This window comes from Triturus cristatus, chromosome 6, assembly GCF_964204655.1.
Source record: "Triturus cristatus chromosome 6, aTriCri1.1, whole genome shotgun sequence".
Lineage (NCBI taxonomy): Eukaryota > Metazoa > Chordata > Amphibia > Caudata > Salamandridae > Triturus > Triturus cristatus.
In genome coordinates, this window is record NC_140589.1 from 1343864065 (window position 1) to 1343884622 (window position 20558).

At 44.4% G+C, this 20558-nt stretch overlaps 1 protein-coding gene across 1 annotated transcript in view; it reads right to left on the minus strand.

Annotated features, from left to right (window-relative positions):
- Positions 1-20558, minus strand: part of RYR2 (ryanodine receptor 2) — a 3458987-nt gene that overhangs the window by 2567576 nt on the left and 870853 nt on the right. The window contains exons 5-6 of the mRNA XM_085612346.1: positions 19256-19334; positions 11611-11723 (exon numbers count right to left, since the gene is read on the minus strand). Of these exons, the coding sequence (XP_085468472.1) occupies positions 11611-11723; positions 19256-19334 (192 nt within the window). The remainder of the gene's footprint in view (positions 1-11610; positions 11724-19255; positions 19335-20558) is intronic.

Below are 20558 nucleotides of genomic sequence, written 5' to 3' on the forward strand. Positions count from 1 at the left end.
AGAGACCAATCAGAAGAAAACGAGGGAAATCGGGAGCCCGTCAAGGATTGCAGCGCCGACTTGACGGTGTGTGAGAGCACTAGTTCAAACAAGGGAAATTTCCCTCGTTTTCTTCTGATTGGTCTCTCTTATCATTGATCAGTTGAGATACTCTCTCACCTGCTCTTCTCCGCTACTGTACACGAGGAACTTTGTACCCTTCTTTGTTGCTAGTCTCCTGGGGTATGTACATTGGACCTCTCTAAACAACAACACCCCTAGTCCCTACTTTTGATAAAAAAAGGTTTGTCTTATATGTCATAAATATTGCGATTACTGTTGTTTGGATAACTTTGTTGTCTTTTTCTGGTAGAAAGTATGCCATAAGAAATCCTATATTGGGCCTTATACTTCATTAAATACTTGTTTAGGTGTGCTTCTTCCACCAATAGTTTTCGTTTATGCTTGTTTTTTTTTTTTTAGGACGGTTGGCCCAGGGAGTGAGCATCCAGAAACATTTGGTTGAGAACTGTACAGAGTGCAGCATTTTATTCCATAACCATTCTTACTTTGTTAACAAATATTGACATACAAACCTTACTGCCAATCATTGCTTTTTTACTTGAGTCTGCAATAAAAGGGGCAGTCGAATGGGCCCTGACTGAGTTCCCTCTATCCTGAATTAGCATTCATTGGCAACTGAAAATCCTCAAACATCTCAACGAAATACTTAATACTGCGGCAAATTCACTGGCTAGTATAATGAAGCTAATTTAGCCAATAAAATTGTCCTCCATATATAAAGTTTTCTCCAAAAAGTGGAGGATTTTCAGTTAACACTGAATTCTAAACTGAGTCTTTTCTCTTGATGGGAATAAGGTATGCAGAATGGAAAGTATTGCTTTCTAGGAACAGACACAGATTTGGTGTTAGCTATGCCCATTTACTGGACTTGACATAAACCAATAACTGATCAGAGAGATCTGGAAACAAGACATGCTCACAAACTACCAAATCCTATTTTTGTAACCTGAGCTGTAAATGTCTCTTTAAGTCAATTCAACAGACGTAAGACTTCCCTGCAGCATCTACACACTCTCTCTAAACACGTCCCCCTACTGCAAGCGTAGGAGAAGCAATACAAACACAGAGAACAGGAAAATATAACGTTCTCATTAGGAAAAAAAACAGAACTGTGTGGCACACATTATTTATTTTCATTCAATATTGTTCAGAGAGCAGGAAAACAGTCACAATACTGCTTAAATCATCCATGCAGCTAGGCTGTGTCATTGCCACTTAAACAGCTTGAGGTAAATTAATGCAGTAGTTCTATGCTGCATGTCATTTCTTCATGTTTCTGCTCTTCCTACGTCTGTGGAAACAAGGATTGGCTTTATCGATGACTGGGCTCGTAGAAACAAAAATAGTGAAATCCTGTCAGGGTTACAGGGTACCCACAATGAATATGCTTCAGGAAAATCTGAAAGTAATGTAATTCAGTAGAGATCATTTGAATGCTGAGATTTTTTTGATTGAATAATGAATAATGTTTACTTCCACTACTGACATCAGACGTTGCTTGTTTACAGTCAATTTCATCTACTCTTCTATTTCTCTTCCTCCTTCTTCCTCTATCTGCCTCTTGATTCCATTTGTTACTAGCATTCACCCAGCGTTCTCTTGCCCCCCCATTCCGTTTGTTTACTTTTTTCACTTTTACTTTTAGGTGGCAGCAATGCTAACAATGGGCAGCCATCTTAAAATGGTTGTCTGTCTGACCACTCCAAGATGTCTACCCACATTTGCATAGGGGCACGCAGTTACGACAGGTATCGTTGAATGGAGTTTGCTTTTAACAAACCTAATTCAAAGATAGCTGCTGTGGATGCTTGCACATCCAGAGCAGCTAGCTTTAAACATAATTTGTTAAAACTGAGCACAGATAACCACCGTAGATGCATGCGCATCCACGACAACCATCTTTTAATTTGTTTTATTAGGTTTTACAAACCCCTTCTAAGATGTCTTCAGCAGATGTGCACATATTAGCTGAGGGTATCTAAGGGAAGAAAAAGCACCTGAAAAGTCAGTACACAGCCAAGAACTATTGGCGGTGCCATTGTTTGATATCAAAACCCAACTAGATTTAACAATTGAATCACTTGACGAATCCAGCCTTAGTTTGGTCATCAGTAACAGCAATATACTCTAAGCTGTTCAGAAATTAAAGTTTGCATTAAAAAGTGGGGACTTTCAAGAGCTATAAATAGCGATATCAACAACTCAACGGAATGTCCAAATTCCATCCATGACTTCATCATGAAATTGAATCCAAAGCATAGATTTTCTAAAGTTTTGTGCGGGCGCTCGCGTGGTGAACCACAAAGCAAAACATACCGGCTGATTGGACAGAGCGTTTCTTTATTGTTTTATGTTTCCGGTCAGCCATTTTTGCTGGCCCATTACACAGACTTAGTTAGGTCTAGTAGCCGCCATATTCTGCCTCCTAAGTGACCTATTGACAACAAAAAAGGAGAGGATGTGTCTCACTGTTGCGGGTAAAACTACCTGAGATTATTAACACATTTTGCACTTTACTTAGCAGATTCTGCACTAAACTTGGATTTTATCGCCATGTTTAAAATGTTTAATCTGTTATTGGTGTACTGTACTTGAATTTGATTGGTTGGAAGCTGGGTTAGCCGAGAGCGTTGATCGGACAGAGCATTTCTTTATTGTTTTATTTTATTTTTATCCATTTCATGTTAGCCATTATGGCCGGGCCATTTCACAGACTTAGTTAGCTTTCTAGTGGCTGACATATGCTGCCTCCTAAGCGCCCTATCAAATACAAAGAGGGGGCCAATTTACGGGCGCGCACCAGACACGTGCAGTGGGCACACCACCGGCGCACTGAAGGCACGCCAAAGGTAAGCGAGTCTGCAGCCATCCGCGCTCGGACGGCACCAGGGGCCAGAAACTCTGCACTTCTGGTGAGAAAAAAGTAACTCACTCTGTGTCTCAGGAATTTTCACTAAGGCAGGTCCCTCATAATGACTGCTTACATACCTTGACCCCAGAGGAAGAGGACGCCAGGTGTAATCATTGTGGCTTTTCAACTTATTTGTGTATCACCCCATTCTCGAGCCCCTGGGAGTCAACACCTGTCATTTGCTACTACGCCATCACGTTGATATTTTAGATTTTATTTGATATCTATGACCCAATATACTATTTCTTATGGAAACCTGGCTAAGTCAACCAGTGCATGCTGAGCCAGCTTAGCCCGGCCTTCTGGCTATTGCATCAAGAGATGAGATAGACCCTGTGGGCGAGGGTGGTGGTATTGCAATAATAATTCATCTATTAAATGCAATCTGGCCCCATGTTCTATCCAAGACTGTAAAAGTTCACTGTTCTAAATTCACCTCAATAAGACTTCCATTTTGTGAATTTTAAAATGGTATACCATATACCCTGTACCTGTAAATTAAATGCGACTGGTGGGTCTGCAACACTAATTGTGCCACTCATAGAAGTAGCCTTTCAAACCTGTCTCAGGCCTGCCACCACAGGGCCTGTGTGCACAGTTTACTGCCAAATTGACTTGGCATTTAAACCCACTTGCCAAGCCTTAATCTCCCCCTTTATGACACACAGGTCACCCCTAAGGTAGGTCCTAGGTAGCACTATAGGCAGGGTGCTATGTAAGTAAAAGGGAGGACATGTACCTTTATGCTTTACATGTCCTGGAAGTGACAAGCAGCATATTTAGTTTTTCACTGCTGTGAAGCTCACTCCTCTCATAGGCTACCATTGGTAATTACCTTATATACTTTTAAGTGGTATTTCTAGAAAGGAGTAGTGCTGCTATGTTTGGTATGTTTAGAACAGTAGTGATAACTCCTACTCACTGGTGAAGTTAGATTTCACATTACTATTTTAGAACTGTCACTTTTAGAAAGTGGGCATTTCTCTGTGCTTATAACTCTTTGTGCTTTGCAGCCTTTCTTCAATACACATCTGAGCTGGGTGACAGCTGCACTTTGTGCATACTTTCTAGACAGCCACAACACAGGAAGGATTGGCTGGACAGGGGATACATTTGCATTCACCTGCATACTGATAGTCTTCCTGGGCTGGGAGAGGGAGAGGTGGTTCACAGTTAACTTTGAATAGGTTGTGTCCTGCCCTCACACAAAGGGCTGATTTACTCCCTACTGATCATCTGGAGCAAGGGCTGGGCTTAAAGGGGTTGTTTCGCACATCTAAGGGTTCCTTTGAAGTCACCCCTACATCGAAGATATTTTAGAGTATAAGTACTGGGTCTCTGACCCCATAACTATGGACACTGCTTGGGACTTGTAACCAGACGCTGCTGGCTCTACATGTGCACACCGCCAGAGGACTGCTGTGCTGCAAGGAGGGACTTCCATTTTACTGACTGCTTTGCTGTGCTGGCCTGTTGAGTGCTGGGCTGCAGGCTACTTTGATGTGCTGGCCTGCTCTTTGCTACCTTTCTTTGTGCCCCACAGTGTTTTTCATGGGCTTGTTGGCTTAACCCCGGTTTCGTAATATCAGGGTCATCAAAGATTGCACTTAATTCTTGCTGCAGGACTCTGTCAACTCCCGGATCACAAACTGCTTGATTTAGTTCAACGAGGACTGCAACCAGTGCAGAGCACATGCAGCCGTGTGTTTGTTTCCAACTATTCGCACAGGTCCTGTGTGAAGGCCAGGAATTTCTGTGCCTGCCATCTGAGGCCGAGGAAAACCAGTGCCTCTTTCTGCTAGGCATGGAGTTTAGGTCTGAAAGCAGCACCCTAGCTGAGTACGAGTGAACAAGTCGCATTCCAGCGAGGACGCATTGCCTGTTCAATACAGGGGACACCGCCAATGTCAGAGCTGATCTGCCCTGCCCCCCGGGAATGCCTGGTGTTGGATGACGCAGGACCCGCTTCCAAAGCCAGCCGATGCTTGTACAGAGCCACTCTGAGGAGTGACTAGCGTCCATTGTAGCCCTCCCCTGAAAGGTACTGTGAGAGGAGTGAGTGCCTTCTGAAATTCCAAAGCTGTCCCGAGCTCCTTCGCAGGCGGCTCCACTCACGGTAAGGGAAGCGGCCGAGTGGACCTAGAGGGCTACGGGCTACGGGCACACTGCGGCTTGGGATCATCCATGGTCCTGTGGTTAGGGTAGGAACCTATATGAAGAGCTCAGAGAGGAGCATGTCAGACTGCTCTACCCCCTAGAGGCCACAAAGAGGAAGTTTGAACCACACATTCCCATAAGGAAAATGTTCTTTTGTTGACTGCTCCACAGAAATTACTGTATACCATCTGGTAGGCGTGCAGGTGTTCCTGTTCTTTCTAAATGCAATCAGTTATGAATACCCCTAACAACCTTCATTACTTGCACAGTCTGTTTGTTGAGGTACGTTGTTTTTGTCATGTTGTGATCAGGATAACGAGTACGCTCTTTGTACATACATATTTAGATGAATATACCCTGCATTTTTATCGTTTTGCTCTTAATGGGTGTAAAATATAGAAAGCCTTTTTTATATAACCATGTGTGGAGTCTTTTTGTGGTGTAGTCATTGTGTTACTGTGTGTGTGTTGTACAAATGCTTTACACATTGCCTCTGATGAATAGCCTGCCTGTTTTGCACCAAGGTACCAGAGGGTAAGCACAGGTTATCGTGGTGTGTCTGAGCTGCCCTGACTAGAGTGGTGGGTTCTGCCTGGCTTAGGTGCATAACCTACCCAACCAGAAACCCCATTTCTAACATCCTTCTAAGCAGTTCTCAATAGCTGGGCTGCCCACATTGCCTATACAAGACAAAGCAGGAAATGCAGCAGGTAAGCCAAGAGGGCCTTGATAAAAGCAACAGAAGAGGTCCTTGCAGCCCAAGACTTTTGCCTGTATGAGATCTTTCCAAAAACAATGTAAGTTGGAACTTGCCACTAACCATATTGGCATTAAAATGATGCAGAACTTCGTCATAACTTTTTCGTTTGAGAATATGAATCGAAAACATTGCAAAAGATATGTGAGTGTGACGCAGAGGAGACCATCACGCCCAGTCAATGACTTTATAGGATGTTCCTGGGCTCACTCAGCAACCACTAAAGACCTTGAAGGTAGATATCTATATATCAATAGAAGAATTTTCCAGTCTGTTTCATCCATCAGAGAATGTTCTTCAATTTCATAGTTTTTAGGGCTCGCGCCTGCGTTGCAGTGTGCTGCACTGCTCGCGCAGCGAGAGCCCTTTTGTATAGGGTTTTGAAAGCTGACCACACGCTCGTGCGTGTGATCAGCTTTCGCCATCAGGCATTGGCTTTCGCGTGCTTATTTTTACAAAAAAAGGCACGCGATTGGGCAAAGGCGGGCGCATGTCCCGCCTTTGCTCCACCCATTCCCGACAGTGGCTAGCACGCGCAGCAGCGCGTGTTCGCCTTGCTGTCGCTGCCGCACACCCTCCCCCCCACCTCCTCTGTGGTGCGTGCGCACCACTAGTTGTTGACACTTTACTTTAGGTATAATCGCGGCACCCGCGCTTTACTTTTGATGTTATAAGTAAAGCGCAGGTGCCACGATTATACCAAAAGTAAAGAAATAGAAAAAAACATCTATTTCTGTACTTTTGCTATAATCGCGGCACCAGCGCTTTACTTTTAACATTAACATTCACAGCGAAATGCGTGCTTTCACTTTCCAAGCACCCCGGGACAATGGCCGCCGCTTCTTTGAATAGGTCTTGCATTACAAGGTTTTGAGCTCTTGGCTTTCTAAATGACAATGCCTTTTATTTATGTTTTAATTATCGAAACAGATAAATAAAAGGCATTGTCATTTATAATGCCATTAGCCAAAACTCTCACAAATGCGAGACCTATTGCATTGCAAATGCTCGTTTACTCTAGGCCTCTGCCAAGAAGAACTCAGGTTGTTTCACCCTCTCAGACAATGGGGACAGCCAGTTTCTGCTTGAGAAAACCTTGCTCTAGGCATATGTTCAAAATGAACTTATCAGACAAAATCTCATTGATCCAGTACAATCTCTCATCTGGATTTTTTTCTTCAAATCATGCGTCATCGCTGAGTGATATTATTGAGCGATCCAAGTTGAAATTCACTTGTGACTTGCTGAGACGTCTGAGTACTGAGTTACATACATACCCCAAACTCCATCTGTACTCCATGAACCTATTGCCCCATGTTATGTTCTGTGAGCAGACCCTTATTAAAAGCCATTACTGTACCAATCCACACAATATTATTACATTATATTTATACATCGATTCTTATTATTTTAATTGTCTTTTCTTTGATATACCTTTGTTTAGTTTTTGATGCAGACATTTCACTCACTACTCCTTTAAATAGAACAATGACTGGTTCTCACAAGGTTCTTGGTCAACTTGAGTGTGGCCAACATTGGCTTCCCCAAAAATCCACTTGGCAGATTTAATATATATCAAACCAAGGAGCAAGCTTGGTCTTCAACTAGAAATAGCCAGAGCACATGATCAGCATTAAAGGCTGCTGATGTAAGCCAGAACCAAAAGTAACCTACTATGCCCCATGCCAAATATGTTCTGGAGCCAAAGCATATTTAGAGACAGGCCACACACTATGTTCCAAGAATAACCTTGACTCAAGTAATGCAAACTACAACTCCTAGCCAAAGTCAAACATGTTTAGTTGTTTGACCATCAATCATAAAACCTCACTGGCAAGATGTGTTTGCCCAAAGTCTTAGTTGGAAGGGTCGGTGTTTCTAAACCTTTCTCTCTAGCTCGTCTTTCTCCTTCCTGTTCTTTATCGTCACACAGCATGAAACTAGAAAGGGGAAGACCTGGTGAAGACATGACTTGAACACAACATCCAAAAAGGGGTGAAAATAAGAACTAGATAGAGTGCAACTAGAAACCTATCATAGGAAGTAAATCGATCATATGTTGCATCCTTTGGATTTTTATTGATTCACGGCTCCTCAGCATTCTCCATATCTGATTAATGCAGTTATCATTTTCTAGTGGGGCGTTAACCGCTGTTAATTGCCCATCCCGTAAACACGAGCCTTCACCAAAGGCAAATATTCATAATGAGGGAAAATGACAGTTAAAAACTGCTGAGGTTTGGCAGCATGTGGACAGTATAGTTATTAGGAAACATCAGTCTGTCTTTCAAATTGTACGCCCCATAGGCGAAAAGAGAAGTTAAGTGAAACTTTTTGCTTCATTCCTTCAGTTTACTTAGAATGCAGGAAAAAAACTAATAGTTTCTGCCCTTTTAAAGCCTTTTGATTGACTGAGTCAATATCAGTATTCCATTCTGGTTGCTAATGTTTCAATAAAATTTCAGAGTGGGATGTTGATTGGTATTTTGCACTGCTTGAAGTACTGTTCACATAAATGTTTTATGTCCACCGGGGTAGGATGCAACAGCCTCCGATGCCTTCTACTCAACACCCGCTCCGCCCGCAAACACGCCATTGAACTCTGGGACCTACTCAACTCCTCCTCCCCAGATGTCGCCTTCCTGACGGAGACCTGGTTGAACCCCTCCGCGGCACCCGACATCGCCATAGCCATCCCATACGGAACAGGAGGAGGAATCGCTATCGTCCACAGAAACACCCTCAGAATCTCAACTAGCACCAACGACATGCTTATCGCCGCCGAACACCTGCACTTCCAGATCCACACCGACCCCAACACCACCCTCAGAGGAACCCTCATCTACAGACCACCCGGCCCCCGACCGCAGTTCAGCGTCTCCATCGCCGACTTCGTCAGCACGCACGCCCTTGCATCCACGGACTACATCCACCTCGAGAACACCAACGACAGCAATTCCACCACCCTGCTCGACAACCTCAACAACCTCGGACTCAAACAGCTCATCAAAACCCCCACCCACTACTCCGGAAACACGCTCGACCCCACCTTCTCCGCCAGCAACCACGTCACCTTCAGCCACACCACTGAACTCCACTGGACCGACCACCACTGCGTCCACTTCACCTCCGAGAAGCCTACCACGCACAAGCGCCCGCAACGGGCCCCCACCGCAGCTGGAGCAAAGTCACCGAAGAACAGCTTGTCACCACCCTCGCCCGAAACCCACCAACGGACACTACCGACACCGACTCTGCCGCCCTCAACCTCAGGCAATGGATCGACGATTGCGCCAACACCCTCGCCCCGATCAAGAAACCCTCGAACACCAACAGAAAAACCATCTGGTTCACCGCCGACCTCCAGGCATTCAAGCAGGCCTGCCGTAGGCTCGAAAAGAAGTGGCACCACGAACAGACACCAGACAGCAGCACAGCCTACAAGAGCGCCATCCGCAGACACCACCAACTCATCCGAATCGCCAAAAGGACCTCCTTCAAAGAGCGTATAGACAACAACGCACACAACAGCAAAGAGCTCTTCAACATTGTGAAGGAACTCTCCAACTCCAACGACATCCCGCCATTGCACGACCTCTGCGACTCCCTAGCCACCCTCTTCCAACACAAGGTCGCAGACATCCACGACAGCTTCAGCAACCAGGCCTCCCCAACTGACACAGACACCTCAGACTCACCGCCCCCAGCCACATCGCCCCCCTGCTTTCCTGGACCCACGTCAACGAAGAAGACACCATCAAAATCATGAACACCATCCCCTTCGGCTCACCATCTGACCCCTGCCCGCACCACATCTTCAACAAAGCAAGCTCCACCATCGCACCGCATCTCCGCAAGATCATCAACAGCTCCTTCGAGACTGCCACCTTCCTGGAGAGCTGAAAGCACGCCAAGATCAACGCCCTACTCAAGAAACCCAAGGCAGACCCCAAGGACCTCAAGAACTTCCGGCCCATCTCCCTCCTCCCGTTCCAGGTGAAAGTCATCGAGAAGATTGTCAACAAGCAACTGACCTCCTTCCTCGAAAAGAGCAACATTCTGGACCCGTCCCAATCTGGATTCCGCAGCAAAGACAGCACCGAAACAGCCCTCATTGCCGCCACCGACGACATCAGGGCCATGATGGACAACGGAGAAACCACGGCCCTCATCCTCCTGGATCTTTCGGCCGCCTTCGACACCGTCTGCCACCACACCCTCCGACGCCTCCACAACGTAGAGATCCATGACAAAGCACTGGACTGGACCACCTCCTTCCTCATCGGCAGAACCCAGAGTGTCCGCCTCCCCATTCCACTCTAAAGACACCAAGATCATCTGTGGCGTACCCCAAGGATCGTCCCTCAGCCCTACACTCTTCAACGTCTACATGGCACCGCTCGCCAACATCGTTCGATCGCACGACCTCAACATCATCTCATACGCCAACAACACCCAGCTGATCCTCTCCCTCACCAAGGCCCTCTCCACCGCCAAATCCAACCTCCACGAAGGAATGAAGGCCATCGCTGAATGGATGAACAGCCGCCTGAAACTGAACTCGGACAAGACGGAGGTCCCCATCATCGGATCCACCATCTCCACCTGGGTCGACTCAAGGTGGCCGGCCACACTAGGAGCTGCACAGATGCCCACTGACCACGCACGCAACCTGGAAGTCATCCTGGACTCTGCATTATCAATGACCCAGCAAGTAAACGCCGTCTCCTCCCCCTGCTTCAACACCCCCTGCATGCTCCTTCAGATCTACAGATGGATCCCCACCGGAACCAGAAGGACGGTCACCCAGGCCCTTATCAGCAGCAGACTGTACTACGGCAACGCTCTCTACGCAGGAACCTCAGACAAACTCCAGAAATGACTACTACGCGTGAAGAACGCCTCCGCACGCCTCATCCTCGACATTCCCCGCCACAGCCACATCACAGCCCACCTGAAAGACCTGCACTGGCTCCCCATCAACAAGAAGATCACCTTCAAGCTCCTCACCCACGCTCACAAAGCACTCTACAACACCGGACCAGCATACCTCAACAAACGACTCACCTTCTACACCCCGAACCGCCAGCTTCGCTCCGCTGACGTTGCCCTCGCCACCGTCCCCCGCATCCGTCGAGCGACCACTGGTGGCAGATCGTTCTCCCACCTCGCCGCAAAAACCTTGAACACCCTCCCCATCCGCCTACGTCAGACCCAGGACCTGCTGGCCTTCAGGAGACTCCTCAAGACCTGGCTGTTCGAGCAGTAGCAGCACCCCCGCCCCCACCACCCAGCACCTTGAGACCCTCACGGGTAAGTAGTGCGCTCTACAAATGGATTGACTGATGTCAAAAGCCATGTTTTTTTTTTTTTTGCATGCACACATTTTGTTTCCATGTCTGCCTTGTAGATCATGAGTCACTACCTTCCGGACATAGCACCAAAAGCAGCCCAGGAAAAAATGATCAAACTAGCCGGAGTCCCCTCCCTGCCCCAACCCCCATTCCCCTCCGGCCTTTCCTTCTCTCTCATCCCTGTTGTGCTTTCAGTAATAAGCCTCTGGGAACTGGAGAATCTTTAAAGGGCCAAGTGAGAGCCCAGGCCTTTCAAAACCGGCCTCCAGTGGCTCCATCATTCAGGAAAATGCCCATTAGGATAAATAGCCAGTCCGGCCATGCTTCTGTAAATGTTTTTATGCAATTCGTTTCACTTATGTACTTACCAAATATCGCTCTGAGGAAACGCTGACTAATATGAGATCATCCCCGACCCGTACTTTTTCACCCTCTGAGCGCTGTTTAGAGGCAGGGTGTATCGTCCACCAGCAGGGCTCTCCTATTCGTTGGAAAAAGGTAAAGAAAGATAGGTTATCTATAATGGCATCTAAATGTGATCTTACATTATTGTTTGGATCATAGAAGTTATTATATTGTATGGGTTCTTTCAACCAGGCTACTGCTAGGGTACTATTAAAATAGGCAAATGAAGTCATTCTAAAAACTTGGTTTATGAAAGTAAATTTGATTCCTGATTTAATTTGCTAATCCTCTGCATGATCAAATCTTACCCTATTTTAAAACATCAAACCTTTAGTTTCCATCATATTCCTCTTTTGTGTAAACAATAAGCCCCAGAGCAGAATCCATGCTACTCCTTTTATTTGTCTTGCGGTAACATCGTTTGTAGGACCAGGGTACTTCATATACCAAATCATAAAATCCTGTATGCTTCCAGGATAATCACTGAGACTTTGTATGTCTGCAATTCACGCAAAATTAAATTTAGCAGAAAAAATGCCTTGGTCCTTCTTGAAACCCAACGGGATTTTACAATTTGGGATTTTACCATTCAGTATTTTTATATTTTTATGAGCCCAGCACTTTCCAAATATAATGTTCTGGATAAATGTATGAAAATTAACGCATTTCCTCAAATGCAGCTCTACTAAACATCCTTGTGCGATAGAGATAGGCTGCTGTATCATAGATGGTGTGTAATCAGAACCAAGATGTCACACAGATAAAAATCACTAACTTTCCTAATTGGTGTCATTGGGAACTATATACAGTGCATGTCTGCTGTCAAACATGACTTAACAATAATTCTAGAAACAGGCAATTGCCTGAAAATTGGAACTAATGATGCCGTGATTTTGATGGAAAATCCAGTGAAAAGTGATCAACGAAATTGACTCAAGAAGAATGATTGATAAATAAGTACTCAAAACTCTCAGCTTTCTTACATCCATACATGAGCATCTCATTCAGTCCAAGGTTTTTTCTAATGCATTCTGGAACTTGCAGTCCTGCTGTAAGTCCCATTATAAATTCAGGATTACAAATCTTTTCTAAATTACAATATTTTCCATGAAAACAGAAAATAATTCCTCACGAGTACTAGCTGGCAATGAAAATTGATGGCCGGTTATTTTAAAACAGTTTTCTTGCAACTCTGAAACTGGATGGATGCTGGTGACCCTTTTTACCATGAAACTAGTTAATGGTGGTGCATTAGTCCCGATTTTAACCTGAAAACCTACAAACGAACATTGTGCAAGCTTCCAGCATTAATTGTAATGTTACACTCCTAGAAATAAACTGGGAGACATGAGTTACTCAGGCATGAAATTGTCCAAAATGGATGCGAGGACCCATTTCATGGTAAAATATGGCACCAAATGCCGGTTTTGCCTTTCGCATAAAATTATTCGTACTTTTGCATCATTTTTCCAAACTTTCACATAGAAACACAAAAAAAAATTACGTTAATTTTTCTCACACTCAGTATGCATTTAAGGTGGATATCAGTCTCATAGTTTTTTAATGGATGAGGGTAGGAAAGAATGCATTAAATGGAGAATACCGTATTGCATTCCAGGATAAAACGTACAATTAAAAAAAGTAACACAATTCCACATTTTGTAAACTCTAAGGTTTGCGTCAAGGAATTGAAATTGGCATGAATTTCTAATATAAGTGAAAAAAGTAAAATTTTCTATCTATATTTTGAAACCTGCTTGCATAGCCAGAGAATACACATTATATCTGCCAACACACACAGTGTCACACTGTGTCACACGACTTTGGCTCCCTTCACACTGGAGCCGAACTCACACGGTGGCAAGAAAGACAGCGGAAAGCACTGCACAGAGCGACTTTCCAGCTCTTTAGGTCTTAGCTAGACAGCTCATGTGCCGTCTTGAAGAGAAGTGTTGTGTTCTATCTGTGGTCTTACAGGCCGCCCATCTCCTACCATTGGTAAAATTCAGTGTCTCTCTCATTTTCTTTGATGCCATTCATCATGGCATGAGGGCATCATGCCCTCTTCTTGTGTTTGGCCCCCTGTAGCGCGTGGACCAAGTACAAGTCTCCTTAAACTGTTTTTTTCTTTGTTTTCAAGCACTCCATAGGAGTACTTGCATTTTCAGGCCATCTCCCTTGTACACTAAAATGCATGTGCGTGTACATAAACAAATGCATTTCATAAAAAAGTATTAAAACACGAACAGCACTTGTTTATTTTTTGTGTATGATCCGATGGTATTGGAGCGCTCACGCCATTGTCCATCTTGCCATCGCATGAACACAAGCCGATGGTATTGGAGCACTTTAAGTGCTCATCAGTTACATTACACAATGACACATTCATTCTGTTGCTGATACTGCTTCAATTAAGTTTTTTTTGCCAGTCACTGCTTGCTCATCTTCCCATCCCCTTCTGCTTCCCTGCTTGACCCGCCACCCCACAACTTCCCCCGTCGCTGCTGCTTTTTTTGTTGTTGCCCAATCCGATTGTATTGGAGCGCATGTTCCGTCCTCCATCTTGCCATAGTGCTAAAACCAGCTGATGTTATTGGAGCACTTCTAGTGCTCACCAGTTAAATTACACAATGACACATTTATTCTCATAGGCAGGGGAAAGCATAAGTGATTTGCCCAGAATCACAAATTGTTCAGCCGCCCCCCAGATTTGAACCTGGTTCCCTAGATCCCTTGTCGGTAGCTCTGGCCATTACGCTATATCCTCACTGCACTTTAAAGCTCCTCAACTGTTTCTCACTATCACTTCCACATTTTTCAGCAAGACCCCGTCAACACTGCACAAGCTTTGGCAAAGCCAATAGATCTCAGCAATGCCAGAGCTATTGGCCTTGTCAATGTGAAAGTCTTTTAGCCATGTTGTCTAGCAGCACTGGAAAAAGCGCTGTGTTGCGTTCAGTGCAGGCCATGTCACAGCATTTTTTTTTGTGTTAGGATAGACACAGGACAATAAACTCAACATGGGGGCGAAGAGACACAGCATCGGCTCAACTTTCTTCGATTTTTGGCTTTCAGTAACTTTCAGCCATGCTGAAAAGGAGATGTGCTGCTAGACAACATGGCTAAAAGACATTCACTTTGACAAGATCAATAGCTAAGGCATTGCGGAGACGTTTTGGCTATGCCAATGCTTGTTTTTGAAGGACTGTAGGCAGCCGATGCCCATTAAAGGGTGTGTACACAACCCAGGATATCAGCGACAGTCTCAGCGACCCTTTGTCTTTTTTGGGCGGAGGGCACAGTGCTTCTACGGTAGCTCCAGGTACGAGGCCCTGCCCCCTCCAAAGCCCCCCCTCCTCATATGGTGTGATTTTTTTGTAGGTTGGCAGGTCTGGCACAGACATATCGAAGCTGTTGTAAACTACATACATGCCTATTCATACATCACACAATGCATATTTTACACATCTATATGAGCCTCTTTTTGAATTCCACCAATAGTCCCACTGAGGGTCTTGGGGTATTCATAAATGCAAGCAGTGATAGGTATATAGCATGGAAGAAGCTTATGCACTCACCTACAGCACATCAGCATTAATGCATGTGGTTTCAAACAATGCAGCAGAATTACATTTGTGGGGCTTTCACCAAAGTGCTAAAGTCACGTTAGCTTTGTGTATGCCTTAAAGCAATGATAGCACAGCCCAGGGGCCGCTTGCGGCCCTCCTGACCTTTACATGTGCCCCCCCCCCCCTGGTGAACAGCAGCACGAGCTGCTGTTTAGTTGCTGAACACTAATATTCCGAATTTTCTTTTTTATATAAACAGGCAAGCATTTATTAACCTGCAAATAAATGCTTGCCAGTTTATTTATCATTGTTTTAGACGTCCTTACACAATCCCTGACCCACCCAGACCCACTGGCATGCTGGCATCAGTGCGGCCCTTAGTCACATCAAAGACCGTACTTTGTGGCCCTTGGGCAAATGTTTGCGAGTATCCATGCCTTAAAGGGAACATCCAGTGAAGAGACGAAACAGCTTTCTTTACCCAGACCTGTATCAATAACAGTCACCAACTATCAGCATTCTAGTATGTTTCTTTTTTAATGACATCTGCTTGAGTTTTGGGACATATTGTGACATCATTTACCAGATGGCCCATTCAAGACCATATGTTTACCACATGCTCTGTTACTATTTGCCTGGGTTTCGCAATAAAGTCTAAATTAGGCAATTTAACCTCATTCGCAAAAAGGCTAATCTAAATTTGCATCATAGTAAAAAATTGGACTGTAGGCCCAGGGGCCTTATCATGAACAAAGTGCCAAGACAGCAAATTGACCATGTGCCTATTTTGAACAGCATCAAGCCATTTGTATGCATATGCAGCAACTCAGGGAACTTGTACTTGAGCCGCTGAAAGGATATTTCAAAAACATGGAGCTGTGGTCGCCACACGTTGTCTTTGTGATGTGCTATCTACAGCTCATACATTAACTGGGAGAGTTGCGGAGAGTTTCTGATTTGATGTACACACTGTGGACAGGATGAGTATGTTTAGAAACAGGTATGCAGCTCTGTTCTGTGCCTAAACATACATGTTTTTTTCTTTGTTTTCAAGCACTCCATAGGAGTACTTGCATTTTCAGGCCATCTCCCTTGTACACTAAAATGCATGTGCGTGTACATAAACAAATGCATTTCATAAAAAAGTATTAAAACACGAACAGCACTTGTTTATTTTTGTGTATGATCCGATGGTATTGGAGCGCTCACGCCATTGTCCATCTTGCCATCGCATGAACACAAGCCGATGGCATTGGAGCACTTTAAGTGCTCACCAGTTACATTACACAATGACACATTCATTCTGTTGCTGATACTGCTTCAATTAAGTTTTTTTTGCCAGTCACTGCTTGCTCATCTTCCCATCCCCTTCTGCTTCCCTGCTTGACCCGCCACCCCACAACTTCCCCCGTCGCTGCTGCTTTTTTTGTTGTTGCCCAATCCGATTGTATTGGAGCGCATGTTCCGTCCTCCATCTTGCCATAGTGCTAAAACCAGCTGATGGTATTGGAGCACTTCTAGTGCTCACCAGTTAAATTACACAATGACACATTTATTCTCATAGGCAGGGGAAAGCATAAGTGATTTGCCCAGAATCACAAATTGTTCAGCCGCCCCCCAGATTTGAACCTGGTTCCCTAGATCCCTTGTCGGTAGCTCTGGCCATTACGCTATATCCTCACTGCACTTTAAAGCTCCTCAACTGTTTCTCACTATCACTTCCACATTTTTCAGCAAGACCCCGTCAACACCGCACAAGCTTTGGCAAAGCCAATAGATCTCAGCAATGCCAGAGCTATTGGCCTTGTCAATGTGAAAGTCTTTTAGCCATGTTGTCTAGCAGCACTGGAAAAAGCGCTGTGTTGCGTTCAGTGCAGGCCATGTCACAGCATTTTTTTTTGTGTTAGGATAGACACAGGACAATAAACTCAACATGGGGGCGAAGAGACTCAGCATCGGCTCAACTTCCTTCGATTTTTGGCTTTCAGTAACTTTCAGCCATGCTGAAAAGGAGATGTGCTGCTAGACAACATGGCTAAAAGACATTCACTTTGACAAGATCAATAGCTAAGGCATTGCGGAGACGTTTTGGCTATGCCACTGCTTGTTTTTGAAGGACTGTAGGCAGCCGATGCCCATTAAAGGGTGTGTACACAACCCAGGATATCAGATATGTGCCTAAACATACATCCATGACACTGCAACCAATCTGTTAACATGAGTTGGCAAAACCAATTGGTTTCACCTTTGGGACCTACTAACTTTGCCAATGGGTTTTAGTAATGCTTCCTAGATGCTTTGCCACATGGCTAAAGAGTAAACAAAAAAAGTGCTCTGACACAGTTGCCTGCCTCATTCTGTAGACATGCTCAACATGCATGCGCATGCCTACAAAATGAGACAGGCACTCTTTTATCTTTTTATAAACCAATCCGAGATAGATCAGTAAATACAAATAAATAAAACAAGCATTTGCAATATAATCTGTCCTGCCTTTGGGACCTTATATGTATTTAGCTATGCAGCACATTAGCCTGGGTGCTGAAACATCTACTGTTCTTTAACATGGATGGAAAGTAAGCACCAAACTGCGTGACACGCCAGGCATGGAAACACATGGAGAGAAATATTGCCTTTCAGCGGGAAATGGTGTAGTCCAAATCTCTGTTTTTAATTTAAAATCAGGGCCTTCGGTGTTCATATCACTGAAAATACAAGATTTGAAAAAAATATTATTGTCTACGGGTGCTTGTGGAAGAAAATTTCTATGGACTGGAATCTACAGAATGCTAAAGTGATTCTGGTATTTTACTGAACTCTGCTGGTCGTTTTCTATCAAGAAAGTAAAATAGATGCAGTTGCCAGAAAAATAAAAATAAAAAGTCCCTCAGCAGAAAGCAGTTCTGATATTTTACTGACCTCTACTGGTCGTTTTCTAGCAAGACAGTTACATAGAGGCAGTTGAACAAGCAAAAAGCAATTCAACTGGTCGTTTTCTATCAACACAGTTAATAGAGGTAGTTGAACAGAAAAAAAAAGTCCCTAAACGGAAGCAGACAAGTCCTAGGGCTGATCTCCAGAGCCCACAAAGTACATATACATATAAGTACATACTAAAGTATATGCAAGAGGTCTCGAATGCTCAACCTAAAAATATAGCGAGGAAGTGTTTTTTTTCTTTTTTAAGGGGCGGGTAGGGGAAGCAACAGGGACAGTGAGGGTTGGAGGAAGCAATATGGAGGATGTGGGTGGGTAACAAAGCAATACAACAGAGAGAAGCAACATGGAACAGATGCAACATGGAGAGTGGGGGCAGAAGCAACACGGAGGGTGCATGTAGGGAAGAAAGCTATCCCTGGTGGCTAAGCAACACATGGAAGCATATGCAATATAGAGGGCAGAAGTAACACGTCAGGCATAGGTGGGTAAAGTAATACAGAAGGTAGGGGAAGGAATTCAGAGTACAGGGGAAGCAATAGAATTGTGCGAGTTAGATAGAGGAATGTCAGTTGTTGGGGACCACGCAGGCAAGAAAGCAAAATGGAGCGAGAAGCACCTGAGAGTGAGCTAAACACAGAGAGGTCAGGGAGAAGCACATAGGTGAGAGAGAGCAACATGGAGCGCGCCTGAGGGGGGAAAGAGCAGTACCTGAGGGAGACAGCTGGAAAACACATGAACTCTCGTGAAGTGCTTAAAAAAGAAGAAAAGTAGTGCTTTAAAAGTGAGAAGTGGGTGGACATATGCAATGCATGCAAGCTCCAGGGGAGGGACAAACACAAAAAAACTAAGTAAAACACACACAAGCTGACAAAAAAACAACAAATGAGAGCAATAATTAAGCCAATCAATGGTAAGTAATGGCCTGGTTCTTAGTGCACTGTAAGCTGACGATAGGTCTTTTCACCCATACTCAGCTTGTGCTGTCTGGCGGGTGAGACCTAAAAAGGGTGAGTATTTCAACAGAATATAATTTAATGTTAGAGCATCGTTTCTAATAATGTCACATCATTTCAGCCAGTTCATGTATTATCATGCTCACCCGTTGTGTCCTCCTGCAAGCCAACGTCGAATGCCAGTTTATCTGTCGAGGAGCGGGAGGTGGAGAGGCAGCATAGATACTGGAAGGAAAAGAAGAGGAAAAAACTCTTTCAGTTAGAATCATGTGAAGAGTCTTTCCTGTACCATTATCCAAACCATCAACCTTCCTTGATTACAGCTCAGCGGGTGAGCCCGGGGTCAACCTTAACAGCAAAATTGATGAGATTCCATACTAGAACTGACACAGTGTATTTTACAGCAGTGGAAGAGGAAGGCATACCTCCCCAGGGGGCTGAGTTGATAGTTTCTGGTTATTTGAGACAAATTGAGGTAGGTTAAACTTGCAGTGAAGGTGAAATGTTTCTGCTTATTTGAGACAAATTTAGGTAGGTCAAACTTCCAGTGAGGGTGAAATGTTTCTGGTTATTTGAGACAAATTAAGGTAGGTTAAAGACAAACTGAAGATTGTTAAACTTTCGGTCAGGGTGAAACACCTAGCACCACTAAAATTGAGGCAGCACTTGGTTGCCAAAGTATTTAAGAGCGAAATGTGCTGGTCCAGAACATTTTCATGTTACATCTAATGCTGTTGTACAAAAAAGAAGCAAAGCTCCCTATTCTTTGTTGCAGAGTCACAGAGCTGTTTTGGGTACTGCATTAACAAATACAGGTGGTCTATAAATCCAGGCACATGTGGCATGAACTGCCTCCCAACATCAGGAGTATACATCAACCCCACCCAGCGTTAATAGTGCTGAACATCCCTCCCATGAGCTATCCAGCCTGCCTTGAGGTTAACTTTTGAAGCCTGTTTTTGTTCTCGATATAGTGTTATCTGTGTTGCGTTTGTTGTCTACCATCTTTGGATCAAAAAAACGAAATAAATAAATACAAACTCAAAGTACAAGTGTATGACTTTTTTCAAGATTTTGCACTTGTGACCAAGTATCAAAACAACAGGGAGCTTGCCTAGCTCAGCCACATATTCGTTGTTTTATTTGTGAACTATTTTTGTGGGCTCTCAGATTGTGTTTACAACATTTCTTTCCAATAAAATAATGTTCTTTAAGGAGGCATCAACTAGTTGCTTTCACGGTGTCCGGTTCAGGGCTTCTTTTTTAGGTCGAGCCTAGCGAGCGCGTATGTGCTACTCTGCTCGACTTTATGTAAGGGCTTCAGAAGGCTCACCACTCGCTCGTGCGTGTGTTTTTGTTTATGTCATAGGGTATTGGGCTTTGCGTGCGTCTTTCTAAGAAAGACAGCACGCAATTGGGCAAAGGCGGGTGCATGTCTTGCCTTTGCTC